Below are 20,745 nucleotides of genomic sequence, written 5' to 3' on the forward strand. Positions count from 1 at the left end.
AGTGTGACTGCAAAAGTGACACCCATGGAAGTGATCAGCCTGGAGCCCCACGTATCACCTGAATTCTTAGGTTGGCAACTAATCTGAACACCCCTCTTTTTAGAGTGCTCAAATTCTTGGCTAACAAGTTTTCAGCCCTTGGCCAACCCTCTTTTTTAAAAAAAATGTATGTTTTTAATGATTTTAGAGAAAGAGGAAAGGAGAAGGATAGTGAGATAGTAACATCAATGAGAGAGACACACACTGATCAGCTGCCTCCCATATGCCGCCTACTGGGGAATGAGCTTGAAACCAGGGCTTGTGCCCTGACCGGGAATCAAACCAGTGACCTCTTGGTTCATGGGTCGACGCTCAACCACTGAGCCACTCTGGCGGGGCTTGGCCAACCCTCTTGAAACAAAACAAAACAAAACAAAACAAAAATACAAGAAAAACAAAAACAAAACCTAACTCAAAGTGGTTTACATATTTGAGTTATTGCAACAAGTGTTACTTTGAACATCTGATAGCTTCTGCATACATTCAAAGTAATTGATTTGACAGAATTCAAAGAAAACAGACTGATAGCTGTCAGAAGGGAGGGGCTGAAAGGCTGGAGGAGATGGGTGAAGGGATTAAGCAAAAAAAAAAAAAAAAAAGAAGAAAGACTCATGGACACAAACAAAAGTATGGTGATTTCCAGAGGGAAGGCTGTTGGGGAGGAAGAAGAGGGTAAAAGTGGGATAAATGGTGATGGAAGGAGACCTGATATTGGGGTGTAAACACACAATATAATATACGATGATGTATTGTAGAATTGTATACCTGAAACCTATATAATTTTATTAATCAATGTCACCCTAATAAATTCAATAAAAAACACAGAGTTTTCTATTTATTGTACCCCCTCACTCTTCAGCAACCGAACATTGTGTGTGTGTAGATTGCTTTATTATGAAGTAAACAAGAAGCTTGACCCATTTAGGGGAATTGATACAGATTATCTACAGGGCATCACATGGCCATGGACAGTGGCTTTGCATTATGGAAAAAACATTTTGTTACATTAAATTTCCAAATTGGCAGAAGAGAGCATTTTAGAAAATGAAACTTTTGCTGTTTTTTGTTTCTTTTCAGCTTTAATCCTGGCCTCAGATTCTTCTACAAGTGCTAGTACTTTGCCAGATTTTCCTCATTCTGAATGTGGCCCTACCACAATCCAACATTTTTTTTTCTTCATTATGGAGTGCAAAGTTACCCTTAACATATGCATGAAAATATCTAGGTAAAGCCATAAACTCAGGACTTTTCTTTCCTCAAAAAGAATCCCATTTCCTGGCCTTCAATCTTAACGGGAGGCTTAGAGTTCATTCATGCTGCCTCATTTAAATTCCATTATTGTGGTTTCATAACTTTCTTTTTCTTTAGTTTGTAGGCAAACTTTTACAGCCCTAATCTTGAGGTTGTTCTCTGATCACCATGGCCACTGACCTTGCCAAGAATATAGGGTGCAAGGGAAATTGTAGTCACCCTCTTCAGCTCTGGCTGCTGATCCTCTCCCACCACAGTCACCCAATTCCTCTGGGGAGGGTGGGGGCAGGGGGAGTCTCTTTGAACGAGCAAACAGAAGAGAACTTGTCTAGTTCAGACTCATAATTTAGAGTCTCCATGACTCACTGGTTTATAATGTGTAAGACATGCTGTGTAAATCTGCCTTCTGTCCTTTAGAACATTGCCCCAGACAGCAGCGTGCAACTCTCTCCAGGAGCCCTCAAGATATGAGAGTGAAAGGCTCTTTCGACTATAATACAAAGAAGTATTGAATTTTCCTAAACAACAGTGAGACCTTAGCCTAGCAAACTAATGCAACATTGATCTGAGGGAGAGCGGGTGAAGTACTCTTGTCCATCTCGGGTGAGTGCTCATTTGTGTATTTACATGAACAAAGCAACTGGATTTCCTACTTCCATTCTTTTAGAACCAAGACCAAGGAGAGGAAAACTGTCACAAAAACAAGTATCATTCAAAAATTGAATTATTGAAGAATTTAAGCAAGCAAGATGTACTAAGCTATCTCTTGAGGGAGAGTAGGCCTATAATTATCTATCATATCTTCTCAGGTGTGAAGCCAATATAGTATTTGTATGGTTTAAAAAAGATACCTGCAACTGGGAATGGCAATACCTTATTCTTTATATTTTCTCATTAATCTCTCCAATAATTACTACCTTATTTCAGAGTCAGACAATTTGGCTTTCTGCTACTTCTTTATATGAAAAAAGGGCAATGATCTACTATTAAGAGGTACTTCTAAAATGAGGTCTTTTGAATAAATAAATAAGGGAATCATTTCAGAAACGTACAAGATAGGCTGTGTATACTAATCTTACAATAATGAACCTTTTGGTGAAGTCTATCTGGACTTTGCAATTTTTCTCCAGAAAAACATTTGCACATTTATATCATTTATATTTTTAGAATGTTTAAATTTATATCACTTATATTTTATATTTGTAGTTTAGAAGGTTAATTTTAATATAAAAGTAAATTTTTGAAAACAGAACTCGATCTAGCTTTTATGAAACATATTCCTAAAATCATCAATAATGCTTAGAATATAGGTAACAACAGTAGTCCCAGCTTCTTCCCCCAACCCAGAAGAGGGCTGACTTCATCTGCACTCCTTTGGTGTGAGCTAGGCATTCAAACTTGGCTCCATGATTCAGCACAAGCACTTGTGGCATCGACCAGGCAGCATGCTTAGCTCATGGCTCTCAAACCTTATGTATACTTCCCCAATTACTTCAGAGTTGTTACTTGTGAATCCATAGAGTTTCAAAAAGCATGAGAGATGGAGATGTGTGGTTCACAACATGCATGCCTCAGATTTCCAGTTTTGGAGTGAATTGCTTTTCTTCAGTCAACCTGAATGAATGGGTAGCTTTCAATTACTTAGTCATCTAATTCATTGTTTATGATAAAACTCAACATAAAATCACTTGATGGTTAAAAGCCTTCAGTGCCTCTGGTTGTTGTTTTTGGAAGGATATCAAAGATTAATCGCAATTTTGCTGGCAGAGGAACTGTACTGTTGAACTACCATGACAAAAATGTTTCTACTGTCACTGATAGAAACTCAGGAGCATGCAGTCTCTCATTTTGCCTAAAAGAGAGAACTTCTACACTGGCATAGGCTGGACAAGGCCAGGTAAATATTAACAAATACACAAACACAATTTTCCCATTCCAATGTCAGTTTTCTCTGGGAATAAGTGAAATGCACCATAGCTTAAAACATGGGTGAATTGCAACGCTGATAACTCTCATTGTTAATTGTTCCTTGCTTCAATTCAGTGATTTTCCAAAGCCAGGAAATTACTACTTTGAAAAACCCTTGACACTAATAACAATGTGCTTCCTTCTGAAACTATTGGTTGATTGGACCTCTTTTTCAGATGTTAATTTAAATGTAAGTTCTAGAAATGAAGGCTGCAAATGTGGGTTGTGAACAAATAAACCTGTTATTAAATGTTCCAACTATTATTACAATACTATTATAATATTGTTTTCCTAATTATCGGATTGAATACTTAAAAATCAATCAGAACTCTGTTTGGGCAAATCTCATTACTTAATATAGATGTTTCGATGAGATCATTAGAACCCTATTTATATAGTAAAAGAGTAAAGAAGCCACTAAACTAATGTTAACTTACCCAAGTATTCCAATGACATTATAAGCTTTCTTTAAACCCAGTTTTTCTCCTTTACCATTTAGGAATGTATTTAATTAAATTACACTGATAATTGTAACATCATTTCAAAGACAAAGGCAATCTCTTACATTATGCTTGCTCTCCATCTACATTTATTTAAATAATTTCCTCTAAATTGATAATAATACCTTATAATAATATTTTATAGATGGTTATACATGTCTAACTGCATGATTTATAAGAACTTCCAAGCTGCCCTTTCTGATTCGTGTAGTGTGTTCTCTAGAATAACCTTAATATTAAACCTGATTAAACACAAGACAAGCAATGCAATGCAGCTGTAGCAAATTATTTGATATTATCTCTCACCGTTCAGAATTTGGGTGTGTATTTTTGACATTCATTTTCTAATTCACAAGGATTGAAATGGAAAACTTTCCTTTAGCTGTCCACACGGTTACCTCCCCCACCTCATTCAAATTTTAGCTCAAATATCACTTTCTGTATAAGGCCTAGCTCCACCATCCTGTTTAAAAATTGTCCCACACGTTGCTCTCCCCTAACGCTAGCACTTTTCATGCTTTTACACTGCTCTACTTTTTCTTTCTTTTGCTTTTTTCTGGTTTATAGAACTTCTCACCTTCTAACATTCCATGCACATAATTCATTTATTTGTAATATGCCTTGTTTATAGTCTCATTCCCCCACAGAACCTAAGCTCCACAATGACAGCCATCTTTGATTGTTTTATTTACCAAGTGGCTAGAATAGTGCCTGGGACAGGGCAGGTGCTCAATCAGTATTTTTAAAGTGTATAATGAATTTAAGCGATAGGAACAATGAATACAAAGAATGTATTGAGGTGATTCAAGTTGCCAAAGATAAAAACTCTCTAGAGAGTAAGGAATCTGCCTAAATTAGAAATGCCCATTCTCATTCCTCTTCTAAATTTTTCGGTAGCATAATGGATGCTTATTTCACCCTTACAGTTTTACCAGGTACTTAACCTCTCTTAGGCTCTGTGTTTTTAAAATGAGTGGTTTGATTTAATTGATCTCTTAAGATCTTCTCCTCTGACAGTCTATGAATTAATGACCAGTAGGCAGGTCAATGAAATGAACAAAATACTTTAGTCAGAAAAACTATGTGTTGGATCCAATTCTATCACAAAAAAGGTATGAGGTCTTGCATAACTGTTCATGGTTTCAATTTCCTTATCTATAAAATGAAGGAGTTGGATTGGGTACTTACTAAGGCGGTTTGAGTTCAAATATTTTATTGCTATCACTGCTCTGCATAGAATTACTGTTTTCCTTCCTCCTTCTGAGCTATTTTTAAAAAAACGATGCATGTATCATGACACGTGTGAAAGGATCCCAGTGACCCTCCCCCAGATCCTTCCCTGTTGGGGACTCTTCCTGCCCTTCTTACCATCGGGGAATCCATCCCATATTTCTAGCCGGTCATAGCGACAGAACATGCCCCCAGGAGAATTTGAGTCAGACTCGAGGTCAAAGCTTTCAAATTCCAGGATAATCTCTGACATTTTTGGTGCAAAGATAATATAAGTGCATTCAAGGCTGTTGGGATATTTTTCAGGGAATCCAGGGGACTTTATCACTCCACTAGGGCTTGTGTAGTTCTGGGAACACTCAGGACCTATGAGCAAAAGAGAAAAAGGAGCAAAGTGAAAATTCCCTTAAATGACTTCACCAAGAAATAACCTGGGAAAAGACCACATATCTTTCTAATAAAAGCCCATCATGGCAATCACTGTCCTAGTCACTCAACCTTTTCATAGTGGTGCTAGGTCTGTAAAGTCAAGTTCAGATTTATTGTGTTCACCTTAGTTTTCCATTTCTGTGGAGCAATTTAAAAACTTCTGCTGTTGTAGAGGAAAAAAAAGACAAATATAAAATCATGTGGGAACAATGAATGAGTAAGCTACAGAAATCTCTCGACAGAGCCCTAGAGAAATAATTATAGCCCCTTCAAGCTGAAATCCTTAAATCTTGAGACTGACAGCCCTTTACTGGTGAAATGGAACATTTACAAAGGCAAGGAGGATAATTCAATGGAGAGAGTTTGGGTTTCAGATTCCTACACCAGTGACTCAGTAACTTTGCCAGATGTGACCTCTGCCTTTTTGACAAACTAAATGTGAAAGGTAATTCGTACATGTACCCAGGGTGAGTGACTCATTCTGAGTGGTGTTGACACAGGTGTGCCAGTAAAGTGCTGCTGCTTGTGAGGGCACAATAACTGTGATTACAGGTCGTGCTGCTAGAAGTCACTTGATATCAATATTGACATCCTGACCTTCCCCAAATTATCAGACACAGTACTGTCTGCCATTCTAAAATTATTTGTCAATATATATATATGTGTGTGCATGCATATGTGTGTGTGTGTAAAAGTGTAATGTATATATTTTTAATGTGTAATTTTAATGATTATTTAGTGTTATCAAGACTTTACAGATTATGGTGATTTGTAATTTAAATTGGTCAAGCATACTTGGACATATATTAAGTTGACCTTATGACTATACAAATGGCACAATTTCAATTCATGGTATCCAGCACTGGAGAGAGTATCCCAAAAAATGGTATACACACACTTTGAATAATTATAAAGGCAGTGTTTATTAAATACATTTCATTTTCAAAATTGAGCTATCAGTTATTAAAGTGTATATACATTTTGGGAGAACACTCTGTATATATATTCGTACATGTATCCAATATCATACATATATATATGACACTGGGAATCCTTTAGAATTTTATTTCTAAGATGTAGGAACAGTGACCCTGGAGACCTCTAACCTCCTCCCTGGGGCAAACAATGCTTTGGCTAGAGCCCTGTAAGGCAAAGCAAACAGCTGGGTTTAATGCAGGTACTAATACTTTCTCCTTCTTAAATCAAACTGCCCAGGTAAGATCAAGATTAGTGAGAGAGAGAGAAAAAAAAAAAAGACAGGAATTAAGGGGCTTATTTTCAAAATCAAATATATTTCAATGCCTTTGCTGTGTCCTTGTCCTGTCAGATACCTTTGGAAACGAGCTCAGGTTTTTTAAGGTATATGAGAAAAGCTGGGAAAATCCCATGCGGTGATGGAGAATAACTGGGTTGAGCACCAGAAGGTCTGAGTCCTAGTCCTGCCTTCACCACTAACTTGCTGTGTAGCCTCAGGTGGCCTCCTAACCTTTCTGGTCCTCAGCAAATGGGAGGTGGACTTTGGGATTTGAAAAAAAATCACTTTAAACTTAAAATATTCCATAATTTCCTACTTCTTCCATCATACATCAAACATATTTGTTTTAATATTTTCCTTATTCACAGTTGCATAAATTTGCCACAGTTGAGTAAGCACGTCCCAGAAAGGACGTGGCAGGAGTGGGTTAAGGAATTCTGCAGTAAGTATACAAGCAAGGAACAGGAGGGAGAGCAAGCAGCCCTGTGCCAAGCACCTAGGAGCAAATGAGCTGCTGATGTGAGGTGCACACCCAGCACTGGAGCCAGTGAACACCATGCTTCCAATGTTATCTGTAAGACTGAGAGTACTTTGTGTAGTTATAATAGTGACAAATTTCATTGTTAATTACAATAAAAATGGATAATAATAATAGCTAAGATACTCTCTTTGGAATCATTATTAAATATATGTCATTTGACTTTTAATAAAATGACATACAAAGTGACACATCCTGCTCTCAGTATATGTGCCCCTCCCCTGCACTGAGATTCACAGAAAATGACTATAGCTTTTCCCCCACACTGGGTCTGGATGTCTCAGGCCAAGGGAAGGACGGGAAGAGTGATACGTGGGGAGGCTTGGGCTTCCTAAAGAAATTTGTTTAGGTGAATGGGAATAATTTTAGAGTTGGTGGCTGAAGGTTTCAGCAACTGGGAAGAGATGTAGAAGGGAAATGTGGGGTATCTGGTTCTAGGATGGCTCTAGGAGGCATAGGAAGAGATGGGGACTAGCCTTGCTGCCCCTCAGGCAAAGGTGTTCCTGTCGAAATGCAGCTCTAGAGACTCAGAAATGGCCTAAATTTTCTTTAAAACTGTAATCAATTGCCAGAAAGCCTGAAGGCCACAGGTGAAAGATTAATTTATTGGTTCATCTATGATTAGTATGACGTGTTTTAAGGAAACCTGAAATTGATGCATCCTAGAAGATGTGTTATGTTTTCAACAGAGCAGAGACTCATGAATTCTATAATACCACTAAATGACTTCTGAGGAGAGAGTGTCCATGAACCTGTATGCGTATTCATCAATGTATTATGTCAGTTAATGGCTTTTTATGGAGTATCTATAAAGATTATTATATGTGCAGTGAGGGGGAAAAAGATGTCTTCTTTGCATTTTTCAGGTGATACCAATCTATTTGGGAAATGAAACATACATGCATGAAGAAATTTGAAAATATTAAGAAGAAACATTGGTAAGTGAAACATACTTGTGTGTATATGACTATAGTATGTATATATGTGTGTGTGTATTTGTATGTAGGGAGTAAGTTGGGTATATGTATAAGAAGAAAAGTAGATTAATTAATTTTTCTTCTTGAGAAAAATTCATTTAGAGCTAGTTGTCTATATAGGTTAAGGGACATAAACCAAAGAGAGCAAGGACTGTGAAACCTGAAGGCACCAGGTTTATCCACAATCATTGCAACAGTGAGTGCTTATTGAACACATCTTCAGTGAGAGGCAGTGGCTGCATATTTTCCATGTTTTCATTTCAACTGATCTTTACAACAATCCTGTGCTAGATACTATCATCCATTTTTCAAATGAGGAATGGGAGTATCTGAACATTCACAGATAGTCAGTGGCAGAATTAAAGTTCACATTCAGGTCTGATGGGCTTTACCCTATGCACTATCCTGAAGCAGAAAGCCAGCTAGTGATCTGTGAGAGTAGGATCTAGAGAAGGTCCGGGAGAGGTGATGTCAAGCCTTGAGCTTGACCCAACAGGACACTGAGGCTTAACCATCAACAATGGAGACCTGTCATAGGCATTTTGAGGACTACAGCTTGAGAACTGTTTGAGAAGCTGTATGTAGAGTATGAGAGTGTGGGGAGAACCACAGATTGGGCCTGTTTGGTTAATGGCAGTGGACACAGAAAGGTAGCGTGACTCTTGATATCTTTGGATAAAAATTCAAAGGAATAAGAAGCCATATGGGAAGTAAGGAAGCACGAAGAAAGAATAAAATAAGGCTTCAAGTTTTAAAAATGGTATTGAAGAGCAGGACAGGGAAATTATGGTACATCTGAGACTAACAGAGTGGAGGGAATAGAGTTCTTTTGGGAGAAGATGAAAAATTCTTAATGATTTAGTGATAGAGCTCTCTCTCTCTCTTCTCTTTCAACCATTTTCAGATATTTGAGAAACACTGAAATGAAAGGCTGTTCTCAGGCTTTTTATTGGCACTGTTTTTCTTTGATAGTGTCCATGTGCAGGTAGAGCAAATGTAGATATGCTTGTGTGTGTGTACATATACATATGTGTACAAAATGATTTACATAACATATCAAATGGCTTTCAACACAAGGAAATACGCACATATGTAACCATTTATACATACTGATGCCATATTCATACTAAAAATGTTCCAAGTATGTACTTAGATAGATGCCTGATGTAAGTTCTCTTCATCTTTCCACATTTCTATGGGGCAGTGCAGATTTCTTCAAAATTTTAAGAAGTTGTACCAATGTTCTCAGAAACTCCTAATGACTCCTTTTCATTATTCTCAGTTGCTGTTAACACAGAAGACCTTAGGCATTTGCCATTTGTATGGCTAGATTTGTTCTATTTTAAAAAGCTCTTTTTCTTATATTCTAGGACAATACATTCAAATCTTGAGCCTCTGTCCCTGGATGGATCCTCCACACATTAATGTCAAGGGAATAATTAAATAAAATAAGTATAAGTGAAGGCTGAATTTAACACATTAAAGGAATCTACAGGTTATTGGAAAAAACAGTGATATATAGATAAAGATATATTGTTTATCAATTGACTGATACACGTCCTTAATTCCTCAAGGCTGGGAGACTCTGATTTATCATATTCTATCTCATCTCAATATATACCATTGTAATAGAAGATTAGTAAGTAATTATATTGGAGGGGTGACTGATATTTAATTCCTAAGGAGAATACCACTGAAAGTGGTACTGCTTTGTTTCTTCCAAGAGGTTGTTTCCCCAACAATTCTCCCATTAATAGAAATCCTCCAGTGGCTTTAGGTACTCTAAGGCTAGTGGATTGCTTTGCTTTTCCTGGGAACTACCAGATTTAAATTTTAGAATAAAATAAAGGGAACAGGATATACATGACTTTAAGGCAACAGGGATTACATTTTAATGGAAAAAAAATCAAACTTCAACAGTAGATAAAACTTGTTTTTGAAGAAGAAAAATAAGAATAAATGCTCTTAAAAAGAGTTTAATAGAGTATATACCTTATAAACATTGGTTAACACATTAGAATCATGCAATTTTTATTTCTGAAATATTTTTAAAATTTTAAACATAATTCATCCATACATTGGATATTTTTCCTTTGTTTAAAGTATTTCTAACATTTCTGTAATGAGAATATATGATTTTTTTCAAAAGGATAAAAGCATTTACTCCTTGTCTTTCTTTTCACTTTGTCTTTCATGAATCAAACAATCTTAATAAACATTTAGTCACATTTGTTCCATTCTAAGTTACTCACCTCTCTTGAAAATTTCATAACGTATGGAAAATCCTGCACCATGTGTTTCATAGTCAGAGACAAATTTGATGAAAAGAAATGGCCCTGAGGACACTATAGGAGAAGGGGCAATTTTCCCACAGAACTTTCCCCATAAACGTCCATTTTCATTTTCTCCATCAATAACTTCCACATAGTCATACCTGCCACAGAAACATGGAAGGAACCATTAGGTTAGCAAGAAATGCCATCTGAATTTCAAAAATTTAGAAATCAGCACTGTCCAACATAGTCTGTCAGGAAAAAGAGTGCTTTCTGCATTCACCATGTGTTATAGGGAGGGGGAGAAATCTTAGCAAAATGAAATAATTAAAATGGACTACATGATGTCTGTATACATCATCTGGCAACAGAGAACTATTAAGAATAATGGTGTCCATTATACTTGCAGACAATGTAGTTAAAGTAACTAATTAACAAGAAAGAGAAATCTCATGAGCAGTATTCTCTATTATTAAATTGTGTTCCTTTGTCTATGGTGGTGGGGTGTCAGTACATAATGCTATGCATTCTTTTCAAACTGTGAAGTTCTTTTATGAATTCAAAATGTCTCCTTGGCTGGAGCTTTCCATGAACAATACTTTGATTTCTGTGAGCGACCCTCTAAACATATGGTCATAGAATAATAAACAGATTCTTTACTATTTAACCCAATTCCAGCAAATGCCAGACTTCTTAGGAAAAAACCCCTGGTTCAAACACAAATCAACTTCTTCAAAAATTACACTTGAATTGCAGAATGTAATTTCTCCAAAGAAAAAAGTTTACTTAAAAATAGCAAGTAACTTTGTACCCACCAGCCTGAATATTTAAAGGAATATTGTTGTTTGAAAAGGAAACATAACACATTTGAAAACACCAAAGCAATGTGATTTAAAAAAAATCAGGTTTAATAATACACTAAGGAGACAAACAATACATGAAGTGGCAATAAGATATTACTCTAAAGACTGCACTGAGATAACAGATATGCTTAGACCTTCTTTATCTCTAAACAGTAAAACACCATCTCCAATAAACAAGAGTCCCCCAAGAAAACGGGAGACTTTCGTTTGTTTGGAATTCTATGCTTCTGAATGTCTTGCTCTGTCCTCTCTTCTTATATGCCAAGTCACCTAGGAATCAGATAATCTGATTTGTCTTCCATTTTTCTTCAAGAACTGACACGAAAACATTACAATCCTTTCATTTCAAACCTTTATTTATTTCTGTGTTTAACTTAATTCAAAGGTCTTGGGATGTATTAATTTCAGGAATGGCTAAAATATGGCAGTAACATAAACTGTATTTGGCAATTTAGAAGAGATCAAAGTGGGGGAAATCTCCATGATGACCAATGCCATCTTCAACAATCTCGCTTCAAACTGTCCAGGACATGTTACTTATGTTTACATAAAGTCTCAGGAGACAACTGCAAAGATGATATCACTAGTTAAAGTGGACAGTTTAAGGCTCTCTCAATGAAAAATGACATTACCTCATCAGTTATAGTAGTCTGCGAGCTTTGTGTATACCAAGGAGAAAATAAAGAGGACATTGATGGAACAAAGCATTAACATATGTGAATCATTGTATTAACTGCATTTCCTCTGCTGCACCCCATGTTTCCAGTAGCGCTTACTGGACTGCTAGCATCACTGTCCCTTTGCAAAACTATGAAAATACCCAGAGGAATTGTTGTTTTCTCAGTACTTTGGGAGACACTGTGCCTGTGAAAAGAAGGTGGAAGAGGAGACGTGAAAGTAGAGGGCAAGGAGAAGGGCGAAGAAAGCAGTGCGTTCAAAATCCTACTGCCTTCTGCAGCTTCTACAGGCAAGGCGGTGGCGCAGCTGGAAAGAGTGGCAACTCTGCATTCATTAAAGCCTCGCGGTGGCACCTATGTAGTAATCCCTTTTATCTCTGCTGCTTCATTGACTAGGCAGGTCTGCATGTTTTGCCCACCCTTGTGCATAATTTAACTGTGATTTGAACTGCTGATGTATTTGTCCTGGCGACTGTGCATCCAGCCCCGCAATTTAGGCTTTTTATTTGAATCCTGACATGGTCTGAATACTAAGTAGCTAAATCCTAGTGCATTTTGCCTCTAGGCACAAATAAGAGAGGTGGGTCAGGCTTTCGCAGAACTAAGGGCATTTCTGTGAGGACAACTTTCTCCCAGGTGTGAGAGAACTTGGCTAACATAGTGCTAGTGACTTGAACAGGGAAAGAAGCTACTGCTTTAATTCATATATCTTCTAACAGGAAATAGGAGGCTCTCCTCTTGGCAACAGTAAAAGCTATTTTTAAAAGGGAGAGAGGGACTACAATCTCTTCCCAGCAAGAGAAAGTCATTATTAAATGACAATTTTAGGAAATTTAATTAGTCAGGGATACAATAGTTACATTTATAAACTGGAATCCTGCTCTCATTTTAGCACTTCCCTTCAAAGTACCATCCAACAGGGCTCCTAAGAGTATCACAGTTCACATAAATATTCAGGAGGGTGTATTTGCACAAGTTGTAAAGGGTAGTGTTGCCAAAGAAGTTAAGAAAGCAGCTTGCATCTTCCTCTGGAGTTGATACCAGTTCTACTCCGTAAGTTTCTTGCTGACAAACGTGGTGCCAGGAATGCATCTAGTGTGCCAGGATCCCTCTGAGAGACTAAATGTGTCACCCCAGCAAGCACCCGGCCTGCTTTTATCTTGAAGCTCAGGATCCTGAGCTTGCAAATGTCGCTCCTGCACCCCCCCCCCCCCCCATGCGGGCTCCTGCTCTGCAGCTGCACACTGCTCTGTTACTGCTGCCAGTGTGGCAAACACCGCATTTCTTGGAATGTAAAGCTCCCCAGTGGCCACAGCAGAGACCTGCAAAGGTGAAAATGGAGGCACTTTTTCTGCCCTCAGTTCATTCAGAACTGACACACTCCAGCTGCTGGAGGGAGAAATGGAAATTGCACCTCAGGCACGTAATTCCTAAGAGCTAGAGGAGGGATTGGAAAGTTGCCTCATCTGTTCCTTTGGAGCTCAGCTTCTAAAGAAGAATGCGCTAGGGGGCAAGGAAACCTGTCTAGGTCCCAAGAGCACTATGCTTCTGTGCAGGGGCCACGTTGCGCTGCTCCCTCTCCCAGCTAGAAAACCTTCCTTCAAACCTCATCCTTCACGTTGCCACATCGCCGGAATGGAAACAGCGGGTGGATATTTCAAAGATTCAGAGCACAACCAAGCCCTCTGTCTTCAGCCATCTTCCCTTTTCTTAAATCTTCTACCTTAGAACTTTCCCTTTCTGCACTAATAATGGTAAAGCAGCCTAAATTTACAGGAAAGTAATTAAAAGATCTCTCTACCTAACCCTTTTACAATGAATTAAAAGCAACTTTCTCATGGTTTCTGTCTTGGGGTTTGAAACGCTGTCTCTCTTCTCTGGAGTACCCCTGGCTTCAGAGCGGAAACTCCTGAAGCTGAGGGCCTTTTTGCTTACATATCCCCCACCCTCACCTTAGCTGAGGGTGATGAAAACATTTTGCATCCTAGGAGTAACCATGAGTTAGGTTTCCCATAAGAATGAAAAAGAATAAAGATTTCCTTTTAAGAATTCCTGACAGGATTACCCAGAGATTGTTTTCTTTTGGAAAATTTGAATGTGGTTTTAGAAAAATGGCCACGTAGGGAAAAGTAATGGAAAATGAGAAATGTATTCAGTCACCAAAAAGCGGTTTCTGAGGCTCAATAGGTATGCAGTGTTGAATATACAAACAGCACACTTTAAAGAAGTTGGAGTTTCTCTCCTGAGTGCCAGTGACCCCAGAACTCTCCGCCGTGGTACCTGTCAGCCGGAAGGAAGCTGGACCTCTGCAGGGTGTTGGCTGTGCAGGGAGCCTCTGGACCAGGCCCCTCCCAGCTTCTGGACTGCCTCCCATTATTAGGAAGGGGGATTTTAGGTGGTAGCGTCCTTTTAATCTCCTTCCAAAAGAAGCTACCCCCACATACATACATACATTGATAACGGGGAAATTGGATCCCTGATATCATAAACCAGAGTGAGAAATAATGTTGGTGAACATAATTTTCACCTGCAAAAATGTGTTTCTTTGGATGTTTGGTTCATTCTGCACAAGGCATTAATAGCTATCCCAACTGAACAACCTGTAAAAGATTACTACACTGCTGTCCAAGAATCACCCCCAGAGGAGAACAGATTTTCTCTCATAGCATTAAGAGAAAGGACTTGGGGGGGAAGGGGGAAACACCCCCCACAACGATGGAGCTAGGAGGAGCTAATTAGTCTATATCTGTGTTTTGGAGTGATTTTATATGAGATTCAGCACTAACAGTTCTGTTTTGCCTACGTTTTAATCAATATACATGAAAACACTTACAAGGTTTGTAGCCTCTTGTTTAGCAAAAGCATTTTTTTTTAGAAATCCATTCTAAGGAAATAATCTGGAATAATGTCAAATATGTATGCAAAAACTATTGCTTGAAGCTTTACTTAATAAAGGGGAAAATAGAAATAAGGCAAACAGGAAGGAAATAAGAAATAATTTATGTACATTCAAATCATGGAGTATTATTCAGCCATTAAAAAGCATGCTCAACAAAAAATATTTTATAACTTAGGAAAAATGCTTATGATATTATAAGTGAAAAATCAGAACATAAAACAATATGTGCAGTATACTCTCAACTCACTCATATGTAGAGAAAGACCTGAAAGAAAAAATGCTCAGCTGTAAGTGCTAATAAGCTATTAATAATATCTAGGTAGTGAAATTATGTTCATCAGCCATTTCTGTATTTTTCAAAATTTTTATAATGGGCAAGTGCTCCTTTGTAATCACTGAGACTGTGGTTTTTTGTTTGTTTGTTTTTTAATACTGGAAAGATAAAATAAATCAGATTTGACCTCATACTTCCTGAAATGCTGGCAATAATACTTGCCATTTGTTCAGTAGTTTTCATGTTACAAAGTGTTCTCAGCTGTCTTATCTCACAGAGTCTTTACAGGGATCCAGTAAGGCAGTTATCAGGTGGTTCCAGCCCAAAAGCACAGACCTGGGGAAGGACTGGATGAGAGACATGCATGCAGGAAATAACTTGTATCCTTTCAACATTGCCTACTTTAGGCTAATTTGATTCCAATATCTGTTCTTGTTACTCCTTTCATACATTTTTTTGGGGGGTGAAGAATGGGTCTGACCTTATTATTTTAGAACTGTTTATTAACAACTCCTAATTTATTTATTTTTCTATGTTATAAGATCTATACATTGCTCTGTGTGCTCACCACCCAGAGTCATATCTTCTCCCATCACCATATATTAAAACTCCCTTCACTCCCCACCCCCTTCCCTCTGGCAACCACCATACCTCTGTTTGTGTCCATGAGTTTCAGTTTTATATCTTACATACGAATGAAATTATATGGTTCTTAGATTTTTCTGATTGACATTTCACTTAGTATAATATTCTCAAGGTCCATCCATGTTGTTGCAAGTGGCAATATTTCATCGTTCCTTATGGCTGACTAGTATTCCATTGTATGCATATAGCACATCTTCTTTACCCAGTCCTCTATCGCAGGACACTTTGGTTGTTTCCATGTCTTGGCCACTGTGAATAATGCTGCAATGAACATAGGAATGCATATATCTTTGTGAATAGATGTTTTCAAGTTTTTCGGGTACATACCCAGGAGAGGGATTGCTGGGTAGTATGGCAGCTTTATTCTTAATTTTTGAGGAATCATCAGGCTGCTTTCCATAGTAGTTTTACCAGTCTACATTTCCACAAGCAGTGAATGAGGGCTCCCTTTTCTCCAAAACCTCTCCAACACTTATTATTCCTTGTCTTATTGATAATAGCCACTCTAACAGGTGTGAGGTGGTATTTCATTGTAGTTTTAATTTGCATTTCCCTAACTGTTAGTGAGGTCAGACAGCTTTTCATATATCTATTGGCTGTTTGCATGTCTTTTTGGGCAAGATGTCTGTTCAGGTTCTCTGTCCAATTTTTGATTGGATTGTTTGTTTGGTGTTGAGTTATTTATATATTTTGGAAATTAAACCTTTATAGGAGCTACTTTTTGCAAATATCATCTCCCATCTGGTTGGCTGCCTCTTTATTTTATTGTCAGTTTCTTTTGCTGTGCAGAAGCTTTTTAGTTTAATATAGTCCCATTTATTTATTTTTGCCTTTACTTCCCTTGCTTTTGGGGTCAAGTTCATAAAATGTTCGCTACAACCAAGATCCATAAGTTTGGAATCTATGTTTTCTTCTATGTAACTTATTGTTTCGGGCATCACACTTAGGTCTTTGATCCATTTTGAGTTAATTTTTGTACATGGGGACAAACTGTAATGCAGTTTCATTCTTTTGCATGTGGCTTTCCAGTTTTCTCAGCACCATTTATTGAAGAGGCTATCTTTACTCCACTGTGTTTCTGGCTCCTTTGTCAAAAATTATCTACCCATATACATGTGGTTTTATATCTGGACACTCTATTCTATTCCACTGATCTGTGCGTCTGTTTCTGTGCCGACACCACGCTGTTTTGATTACTGTACCTCTGCAGTATAATTTGAAGTCAGGTAGCATGATACCTCCAGCTTTGTTTGTTTTTTTATCAGGATTGCTTTTGCTATGCAGGGTCTTTTGTGGTTCCATACAAATCTGATGATTTCTCATTTTAGTATTTAATTAATTAATTAATTAATTAATTAATTAATTTTAATATGTCTTTATTGATATCAGAGAGAGGAAGGGAGAGGGGGAGAGAGAAACATCAATGATGAGAGAGTCATTGATCGGCTGCCTCCTGCATGCCCCCTAATGGGAATCAAGCCCGCAACCAGGGCATGTGTCCTGACCAGGAATTGAACCACAATCTCCTCGATCATAGGTCGATGCTCAACCACTGAGCCACGCCTTCCAGGCTCATTCTATTTCTTTAAAATATGACATTGGGATTATTGTGGAGATTGCATTAAATCTGTATATTGCTTTGGGTAATATGGCCATTTTAACTACGTTGATTCTTCCAATCCATGAACACGAGATATTTTTCCATTTTGTTGTATCTCTTTCAATCTCATTTAATAATGCGTTGTAGTTTTCAGTATATAGGCCTTTCACATTCTTTATTAAATTTATTCTTAGGTAGTTTACTCTTTTGGTTGCAATTGCAAAGGAATTATCTTTCATTTCTTTTTCTAAAGTTTTGTTGTTTGTATATAGGAAGGCAATGTATTTTTGTACATTGACTTTGTATCCTGCAGCTTTACTGTATTTGTTTAGTGTTTATAATAGTTTTTTGGTGGAGTCTTTACGGTTTTCAATATCCATAATCATGTCGTCTTCAAAAAGCGACAGTTTTACTTCTTCCTTCCCTATTTGGATGCCTTTTATTTCTTTCTCTTGCCTTATTGCTCTGGCTAGGACTTCCAGAACTATGTTGAATAAGAGTGGTGAGAGTGCACATCCTTGTCTTGTTCCTGATCTTAGAGAAAAAGCTTTCAGGTTTTCACCATTAAGTATGATAGCTGAGGGTTTATCATATATGGCCTTTATTATGTTAAAATACTTTCTTTCTATTATTTTATTGAGTGTTTTAATCATAAATGGGTGTTGTATCTTATCAAATGCTTTTTCAGCATCTGTTGATAAGATCATATGATTTTTATTCTTTCTTTTGTTAATGTGATGTATTACATTGATTGATTTACATATGTTGAACCATACTTGTGCCCCAAGAATGAACCCCACTTTATCGTGATGTATTATTTTTTGATGTACTGCCATATTCAATTTGCTAGTGTTTTGTTTAGGATTTTTTCATCTGTATTCATTAGAGATATTGGTCTGTAGTTTTCTTTTGTGTTATCCTTGCCAGGCTTTGGTATCAAGGTTATATTGGCCTCAAAAAATGTGTTAGAAAGTATTGCCTCTTATTCAATTTTTTGGAAGAGTTTGAGAGGATAGGCTTTAACTCTTCTTTGAATGTTTAAATTTTCTTTGAATGTAAGAATTTGCTGGTGAAGCCATCTGCTCCTGGACTTTTGTTTTTTGGGAGGTTTTTGATGGTTGCTTCATTTTCTTCACTGCTGATCAGTCTATTTAGATTTTCCAGTTCTTCATGATTTAGTCTAGGAAGCTTATATATTTCTGGAAATTTATCCATTTCTTTTAGGTTATTGAATTTGGTAGCATATAGTCTTTCATAATATTCTAATATGATCCTTTGTGTATCTGTTATATATGTGGTGACTTCTCTCTCATTTCTGATTTTGTTTATATGGGTTTTTTCTCTGTTTTCCTTAGTGAGTCTAGACAGAGGTTTGTCAATTTTATTAATCTTTTCCAAGAACCAGCTCTTTGTTTTATTAATTTTTTGTATAGTCTTTTTGTTCCCTATTTCATTCAATTCTGCTCTATTTTTTTATGATTTCCTTTCTTCTGCTGACTTTGAGTTGCTTTTGTTCTTCTTTTTCTAGTTCTTTAAGATGTGATGTTACGTTGTTTACTTGGAATTTCTCTTGTTTCTTGAGATAGGCCTGAAATGATATAAACTTTCCTCTTATTACTGACTTAGCTGCATCCCAGAAGTTTTGATATGTTGTATTGTCATTGTCATTTGCCTCTATGTTTATTTTGATCTCATCTTTTATTTCAGCTTTGACCCAGTCATTATTTATTAGTATGTTGTTTAACCTCCATGTATTTATGGGTTTCTTTACTTCCTTTTTGCAGTTGATTTCTTAGGACAAAAAAATTTGCAAACAATTTTTGCAAACACTTTTGTCTTTTGTCATGTCATTTTCTTCATCAAAGATCCATACAATATTAATCTTGTGCTTGTCCACAAGTTTCCAGGTAATTCTCCTCCAGGAAATAGTCCACCTAACACCTTTCCAGGATGCGACTCCTCTAATTAAGTTTAGTAAAAATTTCTATATGTACCATTTTCAGATAGCCCAGTCTCAAATAATCAGAGTACAGTAAAAGTGACACGTTAAAATATTCTTCTTTAAGCTTTTGTAATGCTTAATTACAATAATAATGAATATCAACAATTTTATTGCAGGAAACTGATGACTAATAGGGTAGATAATAACATGATAATATTTTTAAGAGGTAACAGTCCCAGGAAAGAAGGTATTGGAAAAGTGAAGAAAGAAAATATTTAAGAAAAGATGTTTTACTGGGGTAAAATTAAAAGAGATATTAAATGACTTTCACTATAGTAAAGCAAAGGGATAATAATTGGTCGTGTGGGGATTATGAGAGTTGCAATGGGTCATGGCTGGTCAAGACCAACTCAGAAGGGGAGAAACTGAGATGATAAACATCAGCCATGTAGTAGACAATTACTTTCTTATTGCTGTGTATCATATTACTCCAAATCTAGGAACTTAAAACAAAACAACACACATTTATTAGCTCACGGTTCTATGGGCCAGAAGTCTGGCATGGCATGGCTGGGGTTTTCTGCTCAGGGTATCCCAAGATTGAAATCAAGGTATTAGCAGGACTCCCTCACAATGAATTCTTCTTATGCTTTACAACTCTTCAAGAAAAGCTTGATCCTATTTAAGGTTCACCTGACTAGGTCAGGCTCACCCAGGGTAATGTCTCTTTTTTTGTGGTCAATTGGCTTGGCAACGTAATCAAATCTGCAAAATCCTTTTGTGGCAGCACCAAGGTTAATGGTTGATTGAATAACTGAGAGAAGGTGTGTATACACGAAGGGCTAAGGATCTTGGGGGCACCTCTCAGGATTATGCTTACCACACAGACCAAGCTCTGGTAGGACACATGGAAGTTGGAAGCTTCAGCAGAAACTGAAGGCAGGCTGGACCACCCCCTTAAATCACCTGATAGAGCAAAGACTAGCAGGGTCCAGTGTAAGACTAAAGACAAGATGGGGAGCATGAAGCAATGGTTGAAGTGATTTAAATGTTCTCATGCCATATTGGCTGTTGGTTTAGCAGCCTTGAGCCCAAGCAGTGCTTGCAGTGAAAGGGAAGGCAGGGTTCTGGAGTGAGCCACACTCTACTGATTGAAGCAAAACAGAAATGCCAAGATTGTCCTACACGTGTCTAGAGACAGAAAACTTGTTGTAGCTTAATTCAAAATTAATATACGAAAGAATTCAAAACGTGGTGTAAAATAATGGTCCAAATGTATAATTTTATTGGAAAATGTTTGGAGCTTAAATTTTTCACTTCTGAGGAATCTCACTTCATAATTAAGATTTATTGGCATGGGAGATAAAAAAATCCCTTCACATGAG

General features: G+C 37.3%; 1 protein-coding gene across 3 annotated transcripts in view; it reads right to left on the minus strand.

Moving 5' to 3' along the window:
- NRP1 (neuropilin 1) overlaps nt 1-20,745 on the minus strand; it is a 153,013-nt gene that overhangs the window by 87,508 nt on the left and 44,760 nt on the right. For 2 of the 3 annotated variants that reach the window (XM_087823880.1, XM_087823875.1), the window contains exons 3-4: nt 10,440-10,621; nt 5,127-5,354 (exon numbers count right to left, since the gene is read on the minus strand). In XM_087823880.1, coding sequence (XP_087680006.1) covers nt 5,127-5,354; nt 10,440-10,621 — 410 coding nt within the window. The remainder of the gene's footprint in view (nt 1-5,126; nt 5,355-10,439; nt 10,622-20,745) is intronic. The other variant, XM_087823886.1, reaches the window with a different exon arrangement.

Source organism: Miniopterus natalensis, chromosome 1 (assembly GCF_054644295.1).
Source record: "Miniopterus natalensis isolate mMinNat1 chromosome 1, mMinNat1.hap1, whole genome shotgun sequence".
In the NCBI taxonomy this organism is placed as follows: Eukaryota; Metazoa; Chordata; class Mammalia; order Chiroptera; family Miniopteridae; genus Miniopterus; species Miniopterus natalensis.